General features: G+C 43.7%; 1 protein-coding gene across 1 annotated transcript in view; it reads right to left on the bottom strand.

Annotated features, from left to right (window-relative positions):
- Positions 1–225: 225 nt before the first annotated feature.
- Positions 226–21,596, bottom strand: part of LOC146176955 (uncharacterized) — a 41,294-nt gene continuing 19,923 nt past the window's right edge. The window contains exons 3-6 of the mRNA XM_084581058.1: positions 19,794–19,945; positions 18,258–18,325; positions 9,244–9,339; positions 226–1,278 (exon numbers count right to left, since the gene is read on the bottom strand). Coding sequence (XP_084437184.1) covers positions 1,100–1,278; positions 9,244–9,339; positions 18,258–18,325; positions 19,794–19,945 — 495 coding nt within the window. The 3' untranslated portion in view covers positions 226–1,099. The remainder of the gene's footprint in view (positions 1,279–9,243; positions 9,340–18,257; positions 18,326–19,793; positions 19,946–21,596) is intronic.

Here is a 21,596-nt window from a genome sequence, read left to right as displayed (position 1 = left end):
AAGGAAGACAACACGGACAGGCGCTGACTTGCAACTGATGTTTATTGCTCGGAACGTGGTAATATATATATCAGGCTCCAAGCAACAAAAGGGAACACAGAAGCGATACACATTTGATTATACACTTGAAAACACGTGTGATGCAACCACGTCACTTCCCTGTAGCTAGATATCTAAGTTCCTTTGCTGACAACGCCAAGGACGGGCTGCTGACACAGGCGTCGTTTGACCATGCGATTTGTGCGGCCTCAATAATTTCACGGGTTATCTTGTCCTGATGCCTATTTAACACTTTTGTTTTTTGAAAATAAGGCTGGACAGTCGTTACTTTTACAATCTCTGCAATGGATGCCGAGATGCCCTTTGACGGAGTTAAACACATTATTATTCTGTTCTCTTAGGCGCTCGTTAAGGCATCTGTCCGTCTGGCCGACGTACTGTTTGCCGCAAGATGGTGGGATGGACTAGAAAATTTGGTAGAAAATTATTACATTAATAAACGACTTGTGTTCTCTACATTTAGGTTACACTTCTGGGGCTGCAGTGCGCCCCTGTAATCAGTTGCATTTCAAATGAAGTAGTGGTGATTGAATCCATCTTTCCTGTAGAGTGCGGAACATTGTTCCTTAAAAGTTATCATGTAGTTTATAGACCATAATGGGCAGTTTGCGATTAATTACGTCTTCGTGAAAACTTTTTTATAGTAAGAACAAACGCTCACATCCGCTGTATTAATAAAACGATGCATAATATGAAATAGACGTGATATATAATATCAGTGTTTTTCACACTTCAAAGTCTTAGAAAGACGGATCGATGAAAATTTCTTGGCAGGTTTGAGGGCGTGAACAACATTCGTCTTTATCTTTTTAAATGCAGACTTCATTCACCGAAAGATACTACTTAAAGCCCTTGCGCTTTAAATGCGACAAAGCCGTCAAGTGCAAACCGAAGTCTATAAATTACTCTAATGAAACAACGTACCTCTTTATTTATAAGATTGAAAATATCGCGAACGCTTTGTGGAGCTTGCATCATTGACATGTAGCATCGCACACATATTGTAAAATCAGATGTAACATTTTTTGCATCGTCCACATTAAGTGGTGGGAGTCTCCCTGACAGCTCCCGGCGACGTTGCACCGCAGTCCGTTTTTTCTGTGTGCATGAAGATGACAGGTTGCATACACACTTGCGTCATTGTCTTCAAGCAGGCTTCCTCAGCAGTTTCTTTACCTTCTGCATCCTCTGTTCCCCATAACGCACAGAGAGGTCTCCCTGCAAAATAATTTTTGACGGTCCCAAAATGTGTGATAATCTGTATTGTATAAATGAAAATTATGCAATATAATGTTACCGACAAATAAAGAAGTTTGCACTTTTTTTCATTTTTTTTATTGTCACACGTATTATTCAATGGTAGTTTGATGTTTTGTTTTTGATTTCCAACAGAAATTAGGCTCTGTTGCTAAATCCGCTCACAACAACGTCAAGAATCGTCACAAAAGGCCCAAGCACTTAATCATTGTGAGGCTCTTGACAGCTCAAACTATTTGATGCTTGCTCCTTATTAATCATGGAGCGAATCGCTGCATACAAAGCTCTTTGGTTCCTATTCAGCAGTTGCTGTGCTGTGCAGCAATGGGAGGAGATTTCACCATCTGCTCCAAGCCTTGGTAGTAATTATTTGCTTTTTTACTGTTAACCAACTGCGTACCACTGTTACGTTCAAGAAAGAATGTCACGGGTTCCCACAGAAAGCTCGGAATGAAAGAATGGTCTAGAAACAGGTGTAGCCACATAGACACACATTTATTACAGCCTATGCGAAACAAACGCTACTACACAAACCTAACACAAAACACAACGACTACCAATACACATGACCCGGGAGCACCCTGTCTACTAGCAATCGGAGTTCGGGCTCACGGTTCGGTACTGATGAAGCGTTGCATGGATCCAGTAAGTTGCAACCAGGTAGCCGGCGTCGAGGTGGCATTCCAAGTGCTCAGGCTGACATCACTGGCGACGTCGTAAGAGCTTCCGGTCAAAGGGCTCATGGAGGTAATGCTGGTGACATTGGCGTTATGGCCAACGCCCGGATTAGTGGTAACAGCGCTGGAGGCACCCCAGCCGTAGCAGGTGGTTGCGTCATTAGTTCACTCCCCGGAACGGGCTCAGGAATGGCAGGAAGTCTAAGGTGCGACGTCGTAGAACTCGAGATAACCGGAGTAGTAGCCGGCGCTGCTCTCTCTTCCAGCAGAGGTGTCCCTGAGCAACCGGAACCCTCACTTCTCAGTTATTCCCTCCCGTGCCACGTTATCCCTCGCGCTTTTATAACCTTGGCTTTGGTTCAGTCATCCTAGTCGTCATCGTCATCATCTTCTCTTCTCCACCAATCATTTGTTACCACCTCACCGAATACTTCATGATTTTTTTTTTATTCTTGAGTTAACACATGCCATGCTTATCGTCATTCCCATCGTCTTCTCCCAACCTCTTTAATTCATACTTCTATTTCAAACTTCCTATTATTAATGACAAGGGCCCACTATCTCAAGAGGTTTTCCTTAAAAACTGCTCACATCAACCCATATTGAAGCCGTCCAGCCAATCATCTTCTGTAGCGATTTCGGACGCACATCGCAAATGTCAAGAACACACCGATCGCACACCAAATTGCATTTACATAACGCTGACACACCCTTGCCATTGTCCGTACGGTGTTGTTAATAAACACGCTAATGGCCACAGCACACTTCCTTGTATAAGCACCCAAAAACAAAAACGACAGCAAAAAGACACATCAGAGAGATAACTAAAGCCGTTTATTTGGCTCTACTCATGAAGTCCTCTCCAACTTTAACTCTGCCTATGATATATTCCACCCGAAATGAGTATTATTGCAAGGCCAAGCGCAATCTCATGACTTTACTCTTGTTAATTTTGGCCTTTGCTATGTCTTCATGCTGCTGATGATCCGTTTGAATTCTGAAATGTCTCCCATAAAGATAAATGTGAAATAACTTTACTACCCATACCACCGCCAAGCATTCCTTTTCAAAAGCGGAGCAGATGCTTTCATTAACCGATAATCTCTTACTGGTAAAAATGTCGGATATAGCATGCGATTCTCTTGCCAAAGTACGGCTCCTGATACTCCGTCCGATTCATTAGTGCGAAAAATAAATTTTTTATCCATGTTCGAAGCAAGCAGAACGGGCGGTTTGGCCCTATGCCCTTTCAACATCATGAATGCGTTTTCATGGTCAGCTTATTGCTTATTGCTGGCTGCGTTCGACAATGGGATGTGCATTGGGCATAATCGGCAATAACGTCCCTGTAGTATCCCGATAAACCAAAGAACGACTTTACTTCTTTCTTGGTCGTCGGTGTCTGGGCTTGCTGTATTTTGATCACGATGTCGTACTTCGTCGCGATGCGGCCCAAACCCAGCTTGTGTCCGGGAAAAGAAATGCCTTCACAGCCCATCTCAGATTTTGCCAGTTGTTTGGTCAAGCTGCTTTACTGAGTTTTTTTCAAATAGTTTTCCAGCTTAATTACGTACTCTTCATACGTATCTGTTGCCACAAGGATGCCATCAATATATCTTTCCCAAAAATAACAGCGCGAACAACGGGGATGAAGGGCAAAAAAACGCATTACATGCGCTGACACTCAAATAACGTTTAATCACAGGAAACCTATATTTATAAGGGAAGTGGCAAGAGAAATTATCACCGCTTACCAAATGAGAAATAAACCAAGATTTTCTTTCAGCAAACCATTTCCGGCGTGAATGTGAGGCTGCCTAACTTAACCTAACGCAGTAGCACGTGCCTTTTGGTTCGTGGTTCGGGTCTTGCCTTTTCCCTTATAAAGGCGCGTTTCCTATGAATATACTGTAGTTGAGAGTCCGCGCTCGTCGTTTTTTTTCTACCCTTCGTCTCTGTTTTTCGCGCTGATATTTGCTGGAAAACGTATCACCAACACGCCCACCTAGCTATCGTGATGAATCAATGTAGTCTTTTATATTTTAGAACCCATCCAATACCTTCCTCATCAGCTTCGTGAATATTGCGGATGCTGTGTTCAAACCAAAGTCAAGATTTTAAAGTGAACTTATCTAGCCGAGCAAGGCAGTCTTCTCTTTCAACAAATGTGTCATTAGCATTTCCCAATCAGTTAAGTTCAGTCGTTCAGTCGTCTCCGACTCTTCGTGACCCTATGGACCACGTCACGCCACGCTTACCGGTCTCTCACTATCTATCCTAACATCACATAACTTCATCTGCAGTGCCTCGAGAATGCCATCTAACCATCGCGTTCGCTGCCTACCCCTTCTCCGGCGACCCTCAACCTTTCCCAACATCAAATCTTTCTCCAGCGACTCCTCTCTTCTCATAAGATGACCAAAGTAGCTGAGCTTTAACTTTAGAATTTGACCCTCCAATGAGCATTCAGGGTTTATTTTCGACAATATCGACTGATTTGATCTCCTGGCAGTCCAAGGAACTCTCAAGAGTCTTCGCCAGCACCACAATACAAACGCATCAATTCTTCGGCGGTCACTCTTTTTCACAGTCCAGCTCTCGCATCCATACATCACAACTGGAAAGACCATAGCACGAGTTATACGGATTTTGGTTGGCAGACTAATTTCTCTGCTCTTTACTAGGCGGTCAAGGCTAACCATTGCTCTCTTTCCCAGAAGCAGGCGTCTCGTAATTTCATGGCTGCAGTCTCCTTCCGAGGTAATCTTGGAGCCCAAGAACAGAAAATCTGTCACAGCTTCCACGTCTTGTCCATTGATTCTCCAGGACTTGATAGGGCAAGACGCCATGATTTTTGTCTTTTTAATGTTCAATTTAAGCCCAAACTTCTCACTCTCTTCTTGTACGCGCATCAGAAGTCTCTTGAGTTCCACTTCACTTTGCCATTAAAATGATATCATCCGCATATCTAAGGTTGTTGATACGTTTTCCAGCAATCTTCACTCCAGCTGAAGACTCGTCCAGACCGGCCTTCCTCATGATGCACTCCGCATATAGGTTAAATAGGCAGGGCGACAGTTTGCAGTCTTGCCTCACTCTTTTCTCAATCGGAAACCAATCAGTAGGACCATGCCCAGTTCTGACTGTGGCCTCTTGCCCTTCATACAGGTTCCTTAGGAGACAGATGAGGTGAATTGGAACTCCCATCTCTTGGAGAGCTTGCCACAATCTGCTGTGATATGCGCAGTCAAACGCTTTCGCCTAATCAATAAAGCAGAAGTAGAGGGGTTTCTGGAACTCTCTTGCTTTTTCCATGATCCAGCGAAGGTTGGCAATTTGTTCTCTAGTTCCTCTGCCCTTGCGAAACCCAGCTTGCACGCCCGGAAGCTCCCGATCCACATACTGCTGCAGCCTACCTTGGAGTATTTTCAACATCACCTTGCTCGCATGCGAAATAAGCGCGATCGTGCGGTATTTGGAACACTCTTTGGCACTGCCTTTCTTTGGAAAGAGGGTGTAAACTGACCTCCTCCAATCCTGTGGCCACTGCAGGGTTGTCCAAATCTTCTGACATAATGTACGCAGAATGTTAACAGCATCATGGCTGAGGTTTTGAAGCAACTCAGCTGGAATGCCATCAATTCCGCTAGCTTTGTTCTTAGCAAGGCTGGCTAAGGCCCATTCAACTTCACTCTTCAGGATTCCTGGCTCGAGATCAGTAATCACAACCATCTTATGTTGGGTTTGCACATTCGGGTCCTTCTTGTACAGTTCTTCTGTGTATTCCTGCCACCTCTTCTTTATCTCTGAGGCTTCAATGAGGTCCTTGCCTCGTTTGTCCTTTATCACGCCCAGCTTAGCCCAGAAGCTTCCTTTGATATCTTTGATTGTCTTATACAAAGCTCTTGTGTTCCTCAATTGGCTGTTGTCCTCAACTGCTTGCCACTGTATGTTCAGGAAGGCATTCTTATCTCTCCTTGCTATTTTCTGAAAATCCGCATTGAGAACCTTGTATCTGTCTCTTTCCCCCATAACTTTTGCCTTCCTCCTTTCCTCAGCTAGTTGCAAAGCCTCTTCAGATAACCAGTTTGCTTTCTTGCATTTCTTTCGCTTTCGAACTACCTTAATAGCAACTTTTTGTATTATATCATGAACATCAGTCCACATCTCTTCGGGGTCTCTGTCTTCTAGGTCTAATTCTTGAAATCGATTCCTCGCTTCCACAGCATACTCTAATGGAATTTGATCCAGATCATACCTGAAATGCCTTCGAGTTTTCTGCGTTTTCCTCAATCGAAGCTTAATTTTGGCAACAAGAAGCAGAGGATCTGTGCCACAATCGGCTCCAGGCCTTGTGTTTACTGCTTGTATCGCGCTTCTCAATCTCTGCCGGCAAAGAATATAATCGATTTGATTCCTGTACAGACCGTTCGGTGAAGTCCATGTGTAGAGGCGCCTCTTGTGCTGTTGACGCTGAGTATTCGCTATGGTCAGGTTGTTTTCTTGACAAAACTCTACTAGCCTCTGCCCAGCTTCATTTGGCTCGGCAAGACTGAGCTTGCCTATAATTCCGGATATTTCTTCACTTCCGACATTAGCATTCCAGTCTCCTATGAGAAAAACGGATTTTGATGACGGGGTGCGGTCTAAAAGGCATTGTAGGTCAGCATAAAATATCTAAACGTCAGCTTCTTCAGCAGTTGTGGTCGGTGCATAGACTTTGATAACTGTTATGTTGAAAGGGTGACCTTGGATCCGAAGTGAAATCATTCGGTCGTTTTTGGGGTTGTACCCTAGCACTGCTTTGCCCATTCTTCTGTTTGCTATAAGAGCGACCCCATTCCTTCTCTTGGATTCGTACCCACAACAAAAGACATAATGGTCGCCGGAGTTAAATTCTCCCATTCCGGTCCAATTGAGCTCGCTGATACCCAAGATATCAATGTTTAACCTGTCCATTTCTCGCTTTACGACATCCAGTTTACCTTGCGTCATATATTTTACATTCCATGTTGCTATGTGATATATCTCCTTGCAACGTCGGACTTTCCGGTCGCTTCCCGACACATCCACAACTGAGCGTCCTTTTGGCTTTAGCCCAGCCGCTTCATTCGTCCTCTAGCTACTAGGAATCGCCCTTTGTTCATACCCAGTAACATGTGGGACGCCTTCTAACTTGGGGGGCTCATCTTCCGGCGCCATATCATTAATGGTATTATGACTGGCCATAGGGTTTTCTTGGCAGGAAATACTGGAGTGGGTTGCCATGACCTTCTCCAGTGAATCACATTTTATCAGAACTCTCTGCGGTGACCTGTCTATCTTGGGTGGCCCTACACAGCAGATATCACGACTTCATCGAGTTTCGCAAGCCCCTCCGCCACGGCAGTGATCCATGAAGGGATCACTGCATCTGCCAATACCTTTCAGCTAAATCATAATGAGAAAAAAAAAATTTGTGAGCTACCTTAGCTAACACCATGTCCGCTCTATATATATTTTCCCCATAGGGTGCTGTGATGTTATTTACCCAACGGAAATCTACACACAATAAGTTAGTACCATCGGGCTTTTTGACAACCACGACAGGGGCAATGTATGCTGAGCACGACTTCTCAATCACACCAAGCCTCACAATCTCCCGCACCTCCTGTTCAACTGATTATTGAACTCTTAAAGGTAGTTGGGATTGTTTCACTCTGGTTGGTCGATCTCTAGAGAGATCTAATTGGCAATATATGACATCAGTTTTCCCTGCTACATTTTAAAGCACATCCCCTGTGATTTGAAACAGAGCCTTTATCTGTGATCTTCTGCCTTCGTTCAAATGAGGATTTATTGGTACGTTATCCCATCCTACCCTTTTGTCCCCGCTGAACGTGGGCACATCGGCAATATCATCTGTCTCCTCTGCAACTACCAAGCATGCTACCTTGGAATGATATTGTGCTTGAACTGTTCATATATTTCAACATATTTGCTTGGAAAACCATATTGGTGTTATTTGTCAATAACGCATAAACCATGTCGTTTTTTCTTCTGCGTCAGAAAGTATGAGCCCTTATATTGCGTCAGTAACTTATTATGTTCTCGGAGTAGCAGGATGAGAACCCTGTCCCCCGGATTCATATTTCTGCGAGATGCTTTCTTGTCATAGTAACCCGCTATAGCGTTTGCACACTCTTTTCAGGCCTTGATGTGCAAGCCTGCATGTTTCTTCCAACTTGACCCGCAACTCAAGAACGTACGTGTACCTTGTATTGAGATCTGAGGAATTCTATTTATCAGCCCACCGCTCCATGAGTAATCTAACTGGAACTAACGGTTCTGCCATACAACATCTCGAAGGGCGAGACAGCAAGACTCATTCGGCACTTCACGGTAAGCGAACAAAAGAGCGGGGAGGTATCTAACCCAATCAATAAATCTCTCCTGGCGCATTTTTTTATCATATTTTTAGGGTGCCGTTTAATCACTCCACAAGCACACTTCACATGGGATGTTTTGGCGTTGTTACTAACTGTCTTACTTACAAAAAGGTTAACCTCCTACACTAGTTCCGACGTGAAGTTTGAGCCCCGGTCACACAAAAGTTTCCTCGGGAACATATACCACGAGAAGATCTTCAAAGACCATCCACCGTTTGGATATTGCCAACAGTCTTGAGTGACCATGTCGACCAGGGTAAGCTCATATCTGCAAGGTTTACTGTAATTGCTGCTCCTATATATTATTGCTCTTTTTCCACTGAAAGATTTTTCTGGCTTATGTATGCTCTGTAAGAAAAACAACCTCTACATTTGCAACAAAATCATTTCAAGCATAATTGTCTTTGCCCATATAGTAGTTTATAATTTTATATTTACAAGATTAATCTTATTGAAACGCAATATAAACGCTGAGCGGGTCAAATTGTGGTCTTTCCAGAGTGTTTGGAGACGTTCATTTTTTTATTAGTGTACATAAATATTTTCTTGTCGAAATAATGAATTTATTAAAGGAATTATTTAACTCATCGAAGCAACACAGACTTTATGTGATATCACGTGTGCTCTGAGGTGCCTATTATTAATTCAACAATTTCCTTTTCGTCTTCCCTGCGCACGTGTGCAGATGTGCTTTTATAACTAGGTTAACGCTTAGTTGTCGCCAAATATTGATTGATTACCTTTTGATATTGCGAAATATTCAGAGTGAAAATTTGTTTTAGAAATATTTCTGTCATATGCAGCAAGCAAAACATCCTTACCTCTCACCATGTCACTGATTTGAAGTACGGCACAGGAGACAGTTGCCATCAAGACCTCGTAGGTTCCTTCTAACGCCACAGGAAGCTTGTCTAGAGCTACAGGAAAGTGCATTTATGTGATGTTTTTTGCGAAGCCACATGTCAGCCTGTGTTGCTTTCAAAGATAAAGATTTAACGGAAACACGGCTGACGCAGTGCTTACACAGAATTGGAGATTTGATACGCTAAAATGCGTATAAAAAAGGGGTCGTTACCGTAAGAGGGATGCTGCGACTTAATACGGCTGCATGAATGGCGGTTTAACTTTGCAATATTCTCGAGCGGTTGTATAGAATGTAACAGATAGGGTTTTATATTTATGACTATAAATTTGTGATGCACTCTAGTAATTTGAATTGGTTCTACTAACACTATAATCTTGTAAGAATCGACGAAGATACGATTTGAACTTATATGCCTTCCCAATAAAAGGACATTCTACCGCTCTGAAAGTGTTATATTGCACGTATGGCACAGTGCCTACAGCTTCCACCATCCAGCGGGCACACATAGAACAACGTTTACATGCACTTAATCACATAACGTTTTCAGAATGCCCCAGTGAAAAATATTTGCTAAGTGCTAAACGCGCTCACGCCGGTAGAAATGTATTGGAAGATACTGGAATGTACTGGAAGCATTTATAGTGGCTGCACAAAACCATGTTCATGCATAACGAAATTAATACAATTCTCATAAATATAGGTGTTAGGCAAAGAAACACAATCTATAATCCACAATTCGCGAATGGCAATGCCTTCCTAAGTTAGGAGAATTGCAATGATTGATGACCTCAACTCGAAAAGCAGAAAGGCAGGCTTAAGTATTACTATTCAGAAGACTAAATAAATGTTAAACAGCCTGGCGAACGAAAGGCAGCTTACAATAGGTGGCGAAGCATCAGAAGTGCTAGCCGAATATGCCTACTAAGGGCAGGTAGTAACCACAGATTCATTCCATGAAAAGAAATAAGTAGGAGATTATGGATCACTGCCTTGTCGTGGCGGAGGGGCTTGCGATGAAGTCAAGGACGTCGTGACCTCTGCTGTGTAGGGCCACCCAAGATAGACAGGTGACGGCAGAGAGTTCTGACTAATTGTGATTCACTTGAGAAGGTAATGGACACCCACTCCAGTATTTCCTGCCAAGAAAACCCTATGGCCAGTCACAATACCATTAATGATATGGCGTCGGAAGATGAGCCCCCAGGTTGGAAGGGGTCCCACATGTTACTGGGCGATTCCTAGTAGCTCCAGGACGAATGAAGCGGCTGGGCTGAAGCCAAAAGGACGCTCAGTTGTGGATGTGTCGGGAAGCGACCGGAAAGTCCGATGTTGCAAGGAGCTATATCACATAGCAACGTTCAATGTAAGATCTATGACGCAAGGTAAACTGGATGTCGTCAAGCGAGAAATGGACAGATTGAACATTGATATCTTGGGTATCAGCGAGGTCAAGTGAACCGGAATGGGAGAATTTAACTCCGGCGACCATTATGTCTTTTATTGTGGGCACGAATCCAAGAGAAGGAATGGGGTCGCTCTCATAGTAAACAGAAGAATGGGAAAAGCAGTGCTAGGGTACAACCCCAAAAACGACCGAATTATTTGACTTCGGATCCAAGGTCACCCTTTCAACATAACAGTTATCCAAGTCTATGCACCGACCATTACTGCTGAAGAAGTTGACGTTGAGAGATTTTATGCGGACCTACAATGCCTTTTAGACCACACCGCATCATCAGACGTCGTTTTCCTCATAGGAGACTGGAATAATAAGGTCGGCAGTGAAGAAATATCCGGAATTATAGGCAAGTCCGGTCTTGGCGAGCCAAATGAAGCTGGGCAGTGGCTATTAGAGTTTTGTCAAGAAAACAACCTGACAATAGCGAATACTCATTTTCAACAGCACAAGAGGCGCCTGTACACATGAACTTCACCGGACGGCCTGTACAGGAATCAGATCGATTATATTCTTCGCCGGCAGAGATGGAGAAGCGCTATACAAGCAGCAAAAACAAGGCCTGGGGCCACTTGTGGCACCGACCATCAGCTTCTTGCTGCCAGAATTAAGCTTCGATTGAGGAAAACGCAGAAAACTAGAAGGCATTTCAGGTATGATCTGGATCAAATTTCATTAGAATATGCTGTGGAAGTGAGGAATCGATTTCAAGAATTAGATCTAGAAGACAGAGAGCCCGAAGAGATGTGGACTGATGTTCGTGATATAATACAAGAAGCTGCTACTAAGGTAGTTTCAAAGCAAAAGAAATGCAAAAAAGCAAACTGGTTATCTTAAGAGGATTTGCAAATAGCTGAGGAAAGGAGGATGGCAAAAGGTATGAGGGAAAGAGAAAGATACAAGGCTCTCAATGCGGATTTTCAGAAAATAGCAAGGAGAGATAAGAATGCCTTCCTGAACATACAGTGCCAAGCAGTTGAGGACAACAATCAATTAAGGAACGCAAGAGCTCTCTATAAGACAATCAAATATATCAAAATAAGCTTCGTGCTAAGCTGGGCGTGATAAAGGAAAAACGAGGCAAGGACCTCACCGACGCCCCAGAGATAAGAGAGTTTCGGAAACCCATCTACTTCTGCTTTATTGATTATGCGAAAGCGTTTGACTGCGTAGATCACAGCAGATTGTGGCAAGCTCTCCAAGAGATGGGAGTTCCAATTCACCTCATCTGTCTCCTCAGGAACCTCTATGAAGGACAAGAGGCCACAGTCAGAACTGGGCATGGTCTTACTGATTGGTTTCCGATTGAGAAATGAGTGAGGCAAGGCTGCATACTGTCGCCCTGCCTATTTAACCTATATGCAGAGTGCATCATCAGGAAGGCCGGTCTGGACGAGTCTTCAGCTGGAGAGAAGATTGCTCGAAAACGTATCAACAACCTTAGATATGCGGATGATACCACTTTAATGGCAAAAAGTTAAGTGGAACTCAAGAGACTTCTGATGCGCGTACAAGAAGAGAGTGAGAAGTTTGGGCTTAAACTGAATCTAAAAAGACAAAGATCATGGCGCCTTGCCCTATCAAGTCCTATCAATGGACAAGAAGTGGAAGCTGTGACAGATTTTCTCTTCTTGGGCTCCACAGTTACGTCGGAAGGAGACTGCAGCCATGAAATTAGGAGACGCCTGCTTCTGGGAAAGTGAGCAATGGTTAGCCTTGACCGCCTAGTAAAGAGCAGCGACATTAGTTCGCCAACCAAGATCGGTATAACTCGTGATATGGTCTTTCCAGTTGTGATGTATGGATGCGAGAATTGGGCTGTGAAAAAGGCTGACCGCCGAAGAATTGACGCGTTTGAATTGTGGTGCTGGCGAAGACTCTTGAGAGTTCCCTGGACGGCCAGAAGATCACATCACTCGATATTGTCGACCATAAATCCTGAATGCTCATTGGAGGGTCAAATTCTAAAGTTAAAGCTGAGCTACTTTTGTCATCTGATGAGAAGAGAGGAGTCACTGGAGGAAGATTTGATGTTGGGAAAGGTTGAGGGTCACCGCAGAAGGGGTAGGCAGCGAACGCGATGGTTAGATGGTATCCTCGAGGCACTGCAGATGAAGTTATGTGATGTTAAGAAGATAGTGAGAGACCGGAAAGCGTGGCGTGACATGGTCTATAGGGTCACGAAGAGTCGGACACGACTGAACGGCTGAACTGAACTGAACTCTGTGGCTTATTTGACAATAACACGCAGAACACGACTAGCAGCTTACCGGTTTTCCTGAAGAGGAGAGTACATACCTGTTGCATCTACGCTATACTCACCTGTGGCGCTCAAAAGATGGAGGTTCACGAAAACGGTTCTACTTATGTTGAGTACAACGCAGAGAGCTATGGAGCTGATAATCATTGCTGTAACATTATTAAATATGAAGCTTGCAGAATGGGGCTCTGAGCAAGGTGGGTTTGTTTTATACTAGCCGAAATCAACGATAAGTAATGGGCATGGGCAGGTCATATACTGCGAAGAGATTATACCCGATGGTCGAAAAGGGTAACACATTGGATACCAAGGGAAGGAAAGAGCCGCAGGGGGCGGCACAATGTCAAGTGGCCGGATGAGGTTAAGAAGTTTGCAGGGATGAAGTGGATGCTGTTAGCACAGGATTGGATTTATTTTACCAATATGGGAGAGGCCTTTGCCCTGCCGTAGGTGTAGTCCAGATGATGACGATGTTGATATGCGCTCAGCTCAGCATTTGCCGCACATTCTGAGCCTTTGTAGCTACTAATAATGTATGTACCTTCAGCCTCGTCCCGTGGTATAAGCTGCACTTACGGCCCATTTATACTATCGTATTATAATGTGGTGTAGATAGCTGCTGCCTTTCAACCTGATACTCGGAGATGTCTACACACTATACGCTCATTCGAAATGCAGATACCAACTTTTGCTGCAATTCCGTTTGGGCATAGCCATGTCCCGTACCAAGCGCACACGAAAGGGCCTAATGTCAGGCTATCTGTGAACTCTACGTGGTTAGGTGTCGAAAAAGTTCACAATTGTAGACGAATAATTATCGCATCGCCATTTCACTTACCAGCTGCTGCCTTCGTGCTCACTTTTCAACTGTCCTTCTGCATAGTGCGATGCTGTAACATACCTTGTTGTGCAAAGGCTCCCTTTTCTGGTTATGCCACGTGGTCGTTTCTCATAGTCAGTGTCTTGACCAATAAGCGAATAATCTCACTACCTGCTCCGTACCCTCTCCCATTAGGGCCACTTCAGTGAACTTCGGAAACGAATTTGAGGTTTACCTGGCGCAATCTGGATCTGATACTTCAAAAAACAGTGCATTGACAAGCCTTTCCTGGGCTATTGTTGTGGGAACAACGCGCTGTGCTTAAATAAAGAATCGAACCATGCTTAAAATTATATCCGAACTCGAGTTTTAATACAGAAAAGCTGCAAGACACTGTGATAAAGTTGGAATAATTTTGATTAAGGCAGACATAATATTTATCTTCTAAAAAAGCGGCCTAAATCAAGTACTACTCGAAATGCAAACACTTGATTCACGCGAAAGTATATATTGCCTGCCATTGAGCCAGCCGCTACATCGTTGTACGTCTATATCTATCAACGCACAACTCCGCTTTGACATATGTATAAAACCCAACATTCAGCAGATTTTACAAATGAGAATTTGCCTATTTTATTTCATTGACACTCAAGACTGACAGCCCACTGCTCAATGCTTCGAAATATTCTTTTGTAGCGAAGGTCCTACTTGCGTACCGCAGCCGCATTAGCCGATAATTTTGTGAAGCATCTTGCGCAAGCCAGTTGGCAGCTAACATGAACGGATCCTAATTGGCCGCCTGTGTTAGTAACATCCAAAAACAAGTTGTGTTGGCAGAATTAGCAAGTGTTCCCAACTCGGGCATCGCAAGTGAGACGGAGGGTGAGATCAACATGTAATCTTCTGGGATCCTCGCATCTCGATTAACACACGCTGCTCCTGGGCCACGCAGGTACTTAGTAGGATTTCGTTCATGCTTGCATAGTATGTTCCTGTTGGCAACTTGCAAAGCATTCTTCATAATCATCTTCGCCACTGTACCACTGGCAGGTAAAGTTGCCAGGTGACGTGGCAAGACAATAATTAGTAGGAGGCTTATGTGATGTAAACAAATTTCAATTAATTTGTCTTTCAATTTGCTTATATTTAACGTGCCTATTAAATTCACTGGGTGATATTTCGCCACAGTTAGCGAAAAATTGCACCAACAAGACAGAAACAACGTCCTCTGCGTCTATGATCTACCGAAATCGACTGCTCGAGAAGCGAAAGGCAAGAGTGGTTACACAGTAGCCTATCATCATAAAAAAGCTGAAGAAAATTTAACTGCTTGTTTCAATATTGTATATTTTTTCTTCTATTACAACACGTCGCACGCGAGAATTGCTGCAAAACTAATTCAACTAAACAAAGCTAAACAGAAGACTCAAGGATTCTATTTAAGCACGATAAAACCCCAAACTCTTTTTTGCCGAGCCTGCATTGGAAATGTGCTCATGAGATCCTCACGAGCGAGACCTTCAATGTAGGACTATTTCGGGGAGAGCACACAGGAAGGCCTCGAGCTAAAGGGTTCGTAACCGACACGCACGAAAGTGGAACATATATACATATGCATAAAAAAACATGCACGCAATCATGCCCACGCCCACACTTGCCGGTTAAGCGCACACTAAACCACTCGGACGGCGTCAGACTCTTTGTAGTGCATAATTTAAAAGGACGCAAGTGGTTTTCACGAGGCCACTGGTGAGATTTTTTTTAGATGGCTTTTTTTATTCGCACACAATTGCGCGTGTCCACTGACCTCAAGAAGTGGAAGGTAACTGAGCCTAGGAATTGCAGTGACTCTCCGAAATAGAGGGTCTCTTAGATGTCTCTAAAGAAGAGAATGCCAAAATCGTACCCTTCCTCTCCTATCAATTGCCTCTCATTGTTGCCTCTTATCGGCGTTGGTTGCAGTGCTACATGTAAATGTAATTGGTTCCCATGAAATAAAGGCGCAGTATCTGTCACACTTGTTGGTGTGTCTGTAGGAAGAAGGAAGAGAAAATGCACGGGCCTGCTACTGGCTCTGTAGTTGAGTCACCTTCGCTGCCTCATGTGAACAGGAGGGAGAAAGTAGAGAAAGAAGAAAAAGAAGAGCGAGAGAAAAATGCGCGCCATAACCGCCGTCGTCCACCAACTAAGCGGTGGTGGGTGCAGTGACGGCCTTCAACAGATAACAATTTGGTTGCAGGCTAGCCTCCGCCGTAAACGGCCGTCCCAGCCCCGTAGGGCCAGAAACAGCCACCCCCACTTCCGTCGGCAAGTGTGCATGGATGGTATCCTCTTGTCGCGTGGCGTTCCTTGGCGCGCGCTCAGGTGTCGCAGGAACACTAGACAGCAACTAACCTTGTGGAAAATGTCTGATCTCGCGCACAGATCTCGAGCAGTAACCTCGCGCACGGAATGTCATTCTAAGTAGGAGGAATGAGGAGGAAAGGCAGGTGAGGTTAACCCGTAACAGCAAGGGGGTGAGTGGATGTAAAAGTTGTGAGAGACGGATGGTTGAAGTTAGTACAGTCACATTATAGACATGTCACATCACATCACGTCACAGTCATATCACCTAAAATATCACTTAACATATGTTGCTTTAATATCCTAGAAAGGCCCTTGCTTAAAATGAATGCAAGGCCTGTCAGCAACATACTGGCACATTAAAGAAGCTTGTTCTCCCATTTTCGTCCCTGCGATGCTTCCAAGGGTACATAGTAAAATTTTCGCTTTTTGATAGTACTATTTCAAGCATAAAAACAACTTTAGTGCTAAGAAATATTTACTGCTTGGCTTTTCCGCCAATGCACTAATACTTATTTTTTAGAAAACGGCCATTGCTTTGGCCGCATTGTTTCAGTGTCCAGTAACTTGTGGAGAAGGTTTTATCTCGGAGAGGGTACGTTGCCATTTTCATTTCGGGACCACAATAGCAAGTAATGTCTAGAAAATGACTTTTATCTCACCGCATTTTCTGGTGTGTAATTCGCAGTCTTTCTGAAAATTTAGTCAGAGCGTTTTTTTGAAGTTTGCACGCAGGTGCTGCGTTGCTTGCCGACGTGCGTGTCATTGTGGGGCAGTCGCCAGATGGCTGCCTTTGTAGTTTTTCGTACTGTGTTATCACCAGGCCTACAGACATCGGAATCATTTTTCTTGTCATGTTGTGGGTTGCCACATTTATCACAGCGTCTTCAGTGCATATTTGGACATGTATTTTTGGCGGTGTCCAATATCGTGGAACACGTTACATATTGTGACCCGCAGAGTATAAGTGTGTACCTTAACTTCGCACAGCCCAACATACATTGTCGCTCGCGCAGTTTGTCCTTGAAACGCCACCAAATCAGTGCCTCTGTTGCCCTCGGGATTTTCAGCAATGATGCGATTGGTGCTGCAGTGGAGGCGACACTTGAGGTCATCGGGGCTGCAACCGGCAAGTCCATTGAGCACACCACGTGTGGTGTTGGCTGATATCGGCTCATGTTTCCACTAGAAATATGTGGTCAGGGAACACACGTAGCTGGTTTGGTTGTAGGAGTGCTTCCTTAATGTGGCAGTTGGTTGCATGTGAAGACTATGGTGTTCGAACGGGCCCGAATTTTGTAGCGAAGGAAAGGTACTCATGCAACTCTATCACCATGTCATCAAGACGTTTTCAGGAAACATTGACAATTCGGTGCTGCTCTTATGGTCGCAAAAGTAGCGTGTAGGTATGCAGCGCCTTGGGCGCTGCCGACCTGCCGACGGTTGTTGTTGTGGCTGAAGGAAGAAGGAAAAGAAAATGCACGGGCCTGCTCCTGGCTCTGTAGATGAGCCACCTCCGCTGTCTCGTGCGGACGGAAGAAAGAAAGCAGAAAATAAAGAAAGAAAAGAGGAATAGAAAGACCGTACCGCAACAGCCGTCGTCCACTACCTAAGCGGTGGCGGGTGCAATGACGGCCTACAACAAATAAAAATTTGTTGGCTGGCTAGACCCTACCGCAAGCGGCGCCGACCCACCGTCCCAGCCCCGCAGGGTGAGGAACGGCCACCATTCACTACCTTCGAAGCTAGTATCAAATCCCTTAAATCGTAAAGCATGTAGATCATAAACGCGTGCAGGGCCTCTATGCTTCTGATTTGAGGACCGCGATTGTCGCATTCTATACTACGCACGTCTTTGAACCTTTCGCTGCTGATTCGCTTTGGTCTCGACAGCATGAAATAGTTACTTAAATGTCTAAAACATATATTTCTTTAAAGCCAAAAATGTACACTACAACACAAGCGAAATACTTATAGCTTAAAAATTTTCTTTAGAAAATCGTAAAGGAAGTCATATTTTGCATAAAAGCCGTCTACCCAAAACTATGTTATGCGTTTAGGTGAGAACATGCTTCGAATAATATTACTTACCACCTGAGACCTTTATCCTTGTTATATATTCAGAATCAGTATTGACGTCAAGAGTCACATTTTCGGTGCTGCAAAAATTGTTTAAATTTTTTACACACAACCACAGGTTGGGGTAAACGTGTTTTCGCTTCCTACATCACAGATTCCTGCGGTGTAATCATTTCTTACTAAATAAATTCCTAAAATGCACTTGCATCCTACAGGCAAGGGGCACGTGTACGTTAATTTTCGTTAATGAATTAGGGTAATTTTGTGTATTTCACATTTATGCTTCTTCACTGAAGCCCTCCACCACCTGGTTTCCTTGGATATCTAAGTGCAAAAATATTATTGAAAACGTGGGGAAAACTATCGTCTCTACAGAATCTACACGAAAAGCCGGTCGCAAATAGCAGCCATTCGGAGGGTAACCCCCATTCTATCCTTCAAAGGACATATTGAGAATTCGACAGTGTGGTAACATGTAACACCAGGCAAGAAGTTTGTTTCAGTTTTTTCTTTCAACCTCAAATGTTTTCACTGTTTTCGAGGTAAATGCTTTAGAACAACGGGAAAAATTGTGGAAAACGGGAGAACGGAAATGATAAACGGCTTCACATGCTCAGCTCACCTTGTCCGCCGAACCGTTGGTGCAGACTATAAATAGTTTGCATTGCAATACTTCGCTAGTTCAGACAACCTACCAACGAATGTCTGCCTCGAATCTCTTCAATAAATCTTATGCTGAACTGCCTTCATCTGCGTTATCCATGCAGGCTTCCTATTTTCGCCCGGGAATCCTTTACGGCCAATAACTACACATCCCTATTTCGACGATTGTTCTTTGTGTTCAAATTATTTCCCTAACTTATTTCGTTTTTTCCGCCATTATGTTTTTATTCAACTCTTATATTATACGCATACCGCACTTTTCTGTTGTGTGGGACATTACTCAAGAACAAAATTCAAGATGAAACCGTATTCTCGCCGCCAGCATACGAAAACTGTGTTCAAGAGATGGTATGCTTGTTAGTGGATAAAAAAAATGCCCTTCGTCACACATGAACACTTTCATTTTCTAAAGTTTGCTGCTGTTGAAAGAAACTAGATCCCAGCAGAGAGTAGCTTTTTGTCGATGCGAGTTTCATAGGTATGTTTTGTACTATGATAATAAAGGAGATAATAGAGCGTATCGATCAGGAAACCTTTACCTTATATATCGTTGTAATTTCTAGATATAAGCACGATTTATTTGTGGTCGTTCCATTTAAATCTCATAAAGCAAAACGAGATAGTGTCACTTACGGCAGCCAATATCACTTCATCTGCATTCTTCATAGGCATGCAGAGCTCCAGTAATACAAGCTGACCAGGAGTTAGCGTGACATACAAGATTTTATGGAGTGAATCATTGATTTAAATTCGTATAACATGTTAACTGATAATCTTGAAACTGCAAAGGTTGCAGTGTACACTAACTGCCAAACATTACGACTTAACATCTAGCGTAATTACAGGGGTAGACGAACGACATAAAAACATTTTGGCCAAACTTACTGCTCGTGTCCGTGTAGAAGACATGAAACCGATCTTATTGCTCCATCTCTTTGATTTAAAAGCAAGTGCGACTCCATGCACTCGCATTTAGAATCTCCCCATGCAGGTTCCGATATTAGAACTAACACAAGCCGTTGGTTGCTTTCAATGAGCTGAAACAAAGCGCATGAAATCTGAGCAAGTTCTTGTGCGATTGTCCTACAAATAAAATTAGTCACTAGGCGGATAAAAAAACTTTAAGAAAAAGATGCTGACGACACCCTTCATGATAGAGCGGCCTTAACTTAATGGAGACTATGATCTTTTTAAATGTTTTATTCTTTTACAATAGTGCTAAGAAGCACCACAAATAAATGTGCTTCTAATTGCACAAGAGGAGTCAAAACAAGTGATAAATAGAGTGAAAAGTGTTCGCAGTGAAGCCAAAACTTCGTCATTAAGCAAACTTCCGGGTAGAAACCAGCAACGCCTGCAGATCGCCGGCGCTTCCGCAATCATTCAGCATTCCGCCCACCACACTCTGTCACGAAAGCATCGACATCTCTCCAGTCAGACGTTATATCTGACTTCTGAGAAGGCTTTACTAATTCTGCTACTGCTTCTGCTAGGTGCGTCAAATTAGATCTAATGGTAGCGAAATCCGCATAGCGAAGCCACCACGCCGCTCATAGAAAATTTCGACTTACTAGTCAATTACAAGCAAACAAATTATTTCGTCACATTGATTTGTGCTTCGTGCGGATTTCGCTTTTTTCTTGTATACTACGAACTAAAACGCCAATGACGATGAAGATGGAACGGTGCTCTCAAGCAGGCAAAAGTTGATCCCGCAACAGTTAACGTAATTTATCTCTACAGGAAATTGACTGTCAATTTAACCAAACTCTTAATGTTGATCAAGGTCAATTCTTAGCCGACTTGTCCAAGCATCGTCTAGTCACCGTCGTCGTCGGACTTTCCTTTCGTGGGCCTAATGTAAAAACATATTGCTTTACGTCACAAATAACATCCACTTTCGTTCTTCAGCCTCTGTGGTGCTAAAACGTTATGCACTAGCCTGATGAGTGACAAATGCGTGGTAATGTTTGCACAAATCGTAAAAGCAACGTGTTTGTAATGTCAGCTTTCGGGAGTAAAGAAGCAGAAACATGGTGCAGTAAATGGTTCCGAAGGCATTAAAATAAGGTTGAATATACAGATTCTGCGAGCCCTAATTGTAGCTGCAATCTACGTTCTGCAGTCTCTGCTAGAGACTTTTAATGGTCGCATAATGCTTTCGCTTAGGTTTGGGAGCGCAAACGATAGGCTGCACGGCGTCGAGTTCCTGCCCCTGGTAAGTGGCAAGCAGCGAACGCAGCTGGGAATCTCCCAGTGCCAATATTTTGCCTGATTCAATTAAATCTTGCAGCATGCTAACCATTTTCTTTCCCCTAAAACCCCCAGTTTATAATAAATAACATCATCCTGTCGCGGACACTAACTGTGAAGTTGAAACGTATTATGGCCTGCAGAAGGGAAAGAATATTACGTGAAACATTCGAACGAAACAACAGACAGTTAAAACACAAGAAAGCGCAACCATGTTTATAATTTAAAATTAGAGACCAAGTAACAGATGAAAACTAACAGAAAAATGCGCCCTCAAACGGCAGACAACACTACGTGTCAAGGAAAGAGTTCACCAGATCGCGAGCGCCCCATGTGATGTAGGATGCCTTGAAGACAGGGCGGACGCGGGTGGATATACTGCGGGCATCGCTAGCGTTGCGTAGAAGCGACGAAAGGCAGCCAAGTGGTAGTAGG

Source organism: Amblyomma maculatum, chromosome 10 (assembly GCF_055883805.1).
Source record: "Amblyomma maculatum isolate TAMU_Amacu chromosome 10, ASM5588380v1, whole genome shotgun sequence".
Classification (NCBI taxonomy): Eukaryota; Metazoa; Arthropoda; class Arachnida; order Ixodida; family Ixodidae; genus Amblyomma; species Amblyomma maculatum.
The sequence above is the reverse complement of the archived record's forward strand: the minus strand, read 5'-3'. Positions and strand labels throughout refer to the sequence as shown.